Source organism: Propithecus coquereli, unplaced genomic scaffold (assembly GCF_000956105.1).
Source record: "Propithecus coquereli isolate 6110/MARCELLA unplaced genomic scaffold, Pcoq_1.0 Scaffold215, whole genome shotgun sequence".
Classification (NCBI taxonomy): Eukaryota; Metazoa; Chordata; class Mammalia; order Primates; family Indriidae; genus Propithecus; species Propithecus coquereli.
In genome coordinates, this window is record NW_012146634.1 from 1,840,563 (window position 1) to 1,844,639 (window position 4,077).

The 4,077-nt window shown below is 35.7% G+C and overlaps 1 protein-coding gene across 1 annotated transcript in view; it reads right to left on the reverse strand.

Annotated features, from left to right (window-relative positions):
* The window catches only part of PTPN22 (protein tyrosine phosphatase, non-receptor type 22 (lymphoid)), a 59,479-nt gene that overhangs the window by 12,423 nt on the left and 42,979 nt on the right, over nt 1–4,077 (reverse strand). The window contains exon 14 of the mRNA XM_012644585.1: nt 51–128. Within this exon, the coding sequence (XP_012500039.1) occupies nt 51–128 (78 nt within the window). The remainder of the gene's footprint in view (nt 1–50; nt 129–4,077) is intronic.

A 4,077-nucleotide genomic window follows, 5' to 3' on the forward strand; every position in this document is an offset into this window, starting at 1 on the left:
GAATAATTTAGATAATTTTTTAAAATTCTGCTGTAAAATAACACACATACCAAAATTAAGAAAGGAGCTGGAGTTATTCGACTGAACAGATTCTGCATGCTTGCTTGGTGGGGAAAAATTACAGATACCTGGAATCAAAAGAAGAAATGTAAGGGAAAGACTAAAGACAAACTCAGATTACTGTTTGTGAGATTGCATAATTGTTGAGCTTAAACATTTCCTCCACAGTAATTAATACTCCCAAATAAATATATCACTGTCAAATATTAACAAAATATAGGTGCTTATAAATGAGCTGACACTATAGTCTTCTCATTTGTATGTAAGTGTGTTTTTGTTAAAGGTTTCTTTTCTTTGCAAACATATTGTATAGTAAAGCCCAACACTAAAGAAAATTGCCAAAGGAATAAGATAGATCAAATATATATTATGAATCAGCTTTTTTGGGGATTCACATTTTGGCTTTGGACTTCATCTTACTTTGCCCTCTGATCATTCTTAGTACATTTTTAAATCATTTGTTCTCCACATTAATTTATCCATGGCAAGTTTGTGATTTTTCTTACACTCTCCTCTCCTCTTACAATCTTTCTTCATCCCACTTTCCAGCCTACTTTTTTTTCACATTATAGATGATTCTAATTCAGACCCATAATCTCCCAAAAGCATTGTTATACTGCTTTGTTTTGCTACTTTAGTTATTTACAGGTAGCTACTTTGATATAGTCATGTATCAGTTTCTGCCCAGTTTTGAAAACAATCCAATGAAATTCCATGTTTTTTACATGTACTATGTTGCAATGAAAAAAAGATAATTCCAAATTTGTATAAACTTTCTAACAAATAGCATATAAATGGGGAGAAATTAGTAAATATTCTTTTTGATGATGTTTTTAGAATGCAATGTGAGACCTACATACATGTGTTTGCACATACACAACTAATACTAGGGTTCAAGAAACACCTTTCTCTTCCAGGAGGTACTTGAGTATGAATCACTAGACTACATAGTGAATTTCAATCAAATCCAATTAAAATACATATTTATTGAATACCCACTATGTGCCAAGCATTGAGCTAGGCACTGAAGACAGAGACGTGAATATGAAGTGGGTGAAGGTAAGGAAGTTCAGGAGATACCAGTAATCTCTGTACTGCATATGAGCTGAGAGTTGTATACATGCCTCAAAAAGAAAACAATTGTCCCAAAGGGAAATTTTTTTTTATAAAAGAAGCAAAGATTCTGCACATATATATCAGAAGGAGCTGCTATTTTGCATATTGGCTTGTCATAGATATTTTTATGCTGCCTGCGTAGCATTCAGTCCCTCTTCTGATAATAGAACTTGAATTTTCCTTTAGGAAACCATCCCTGCCTAATTTTCAGTCCCCATACTTCCAGTGGAGCTGATTCTACCTCATTCCTGATTGGTCAGTGTCTACATGTAACAAGTGTTAAATATTAGATATGACATTATCCTGCCTAATCAGAACTGTAAATATACTGGCAATAATTGGTCAGGGATTGGCAAGTGAACCAAGCCAAGATAATCAGGCCCAATCAGCAATAGTCATCGGACTGTTGCTTGAGGAACCAGGAAAGAGCTGTTTTTTTCCATCATAAGCCTCAACTCACAGGGTAAAAGCTTGCCTACAAGTGAGCTAACACAGAGTTAAACAAACATGAGAGAGATGGAATGAGAGATTAGGTTCTGATTCCATCATCTGAACCCTTGGTTACAAGCCAATAAATTCTCTTTTTCTGCTTAAGTCAGCTTAAGTTGAGTTTTCTGTCACTTGCAGCTAAAGGATTTCTGAGCAATTCCAAAGTTTCCCACCAAAAGTTGGCACGAGACATCATAGTTGACAGCTTCCATTCTTACCACCCTATAATTCATTCTTCATACAGCAGCCACGATGATCTTTTTCATAAAAAAAAAAAAATGGGGCATGTAACATCTCTGCCTAAAACCCTTTTATAGCTTCTCATTGCACTTAGAATAAACTCTAAACTATTTAACATGACCCATAAGAATCTGACTACTCCTCCCTCATCTTTCCAGCCTCACCTTACTCCTGTCTCCTCTTTACTTACTACCCTGCAGTTCTGATGGCTTCCTTTTGAGTTCCTACAACACAACAAATTTTCACACTTCAGAGATTTTTTTCCCACTATCTGGAGTACTCTCCCCACACTTTGCCTGGCACACAGGAGGCACTAACCAAATATTGATTGATTGATTGAATGAATGAAAGACACTAGGCTTAGATGCTAGCTTAAAAATCTGTTGATGAAGAATCCTAATTTCATTAAAAGTAGGACCAGCTTTAACTATAGACCAGTAAGAGATTCAGGCTACAGGGAGAACAAAGGGAATTCTGGAGTTGTAAACCATCTGTAAGAGGCAGAGGACACATATGAAGTATAGGCAAATAGATAAGTCTAAAGCTTCAGGATTAATTTTGGGGGCCAGATGTCCTTCTTCATTTAAGAGAAAAAGACCAGAGGATCAAGGTAACTGAAAAATAGAAATACAGCACAGCTTAGATCCAAAGAATGACCTGGAAGCATTTACTTAGAATAAGACTGTCTCTGAGAGCCCTACCATATCTCAAAGCTATGCTAATCTAAATCTACCTGAAGTTTCTATTTCTTTGTTTGATATCCTCAGACAGAGTTGGAGCTAGAGAAAGAACACAGTGTTTCATAAACTAAACTGATAATCAAACCAATCTTTGGCTGGCTATTCAAATCACTCATTTCTTTGTTTTTTGGCTATTTTGTTTCCTGTTTCCCACCATAATTTCCTTTTGAAATGTTTAAATTCTCTTTTGAATAAATTTAGGAGAAAGGGTATATTTTCTAACCGTACTTCAGCCATCATGAATGAGAAATCAGTTCATTTCAGAGATCAGGTAGGATGGCAATGACAGCAAACTAGCTCAAGAATCTGGAGTTTATGGATAGGGAGATAGAGTGAAAATCCAAAAGGAAAAAAGTAAGATTCCACTATAAACCTTCTTACTTAGACTATACCTTAAATCATATTTTCTCAATGCTCTTTGTCCCTCCCTATAACACCAATATTACTTGAAGTAACTATTTGGTCCTTTGTGATTGACCAAATGAATCAAAATTTTAAAAAGTGTAGAACCATGTTTTATATATTTTATATTTGTAAATAAGGATTTCTAAGATAATTTCTCACAGTTTCAGGAGTCTATGGGCTTTATTTTCATTATAATATAGCAAAAATAGTAAGCAACAGACTTATTGCTAATAATACTTGGTAAAAATGGAAATGTGTCAATGCTTTGCTTATTTCATGAAGTCAACACATTTGTTTCACAATATGCTTTGCTGTGACTATTTTCTTTTTTTTTTTTGAGACAGAGTCTCACTGTGTTGCCCATGCTAGAGTGCCGTGGCGTCATCCTCGCTCACAGCAACCTCAAACTCCTGGGCTCAAGCGATCCTCCTGCTCCTGCCTCAGCCCCATGAGAAGCTGGTATTATAGCATACCACCACACCCGGCTAATTTTTCTATTTTTTTGTGGAGACAGGAGTCTCACTCTTGCTCAGGCTAGTCTCAAACTCCTGACCTCAAGCAGTCCTCCTGCCTTGGCTTCCCAAAGTGCTGGGGTTACTGCGGTGAGCCACGGCACCTGGCCTGTTTTTGATTTTTATGATAATTTTTCTTTTTTCACCATGCAGAAATTTTCAGTTTTATTTGTTGAATTTATATGTCTCTTTTCTTATGGCTTCTGAATTTTGAGTCATTGTTATAAAGGTCATTCATACTCCCAGGTTATAAAAGAATCTTTCCAAGTTTTTTTTAGTACTTCTATGGGTTGGGGGTTTTTGTTTGTTTGTTAACATTTCAATGTTTTAGCCATTATAGAATTTATCCTGGTGTAGACGTGAGGTATAGACTCTGCTTTTTTCCAGGTGGTTATCTATTTGATCCAGCAACAATTATTAAATCATCCGTCATTTTCCACTGATTTGAGATACCACCTTCATCATACACTAAAGTCCTACATATATTTGGAAATATTTCCAGACTTTCCCTTTTA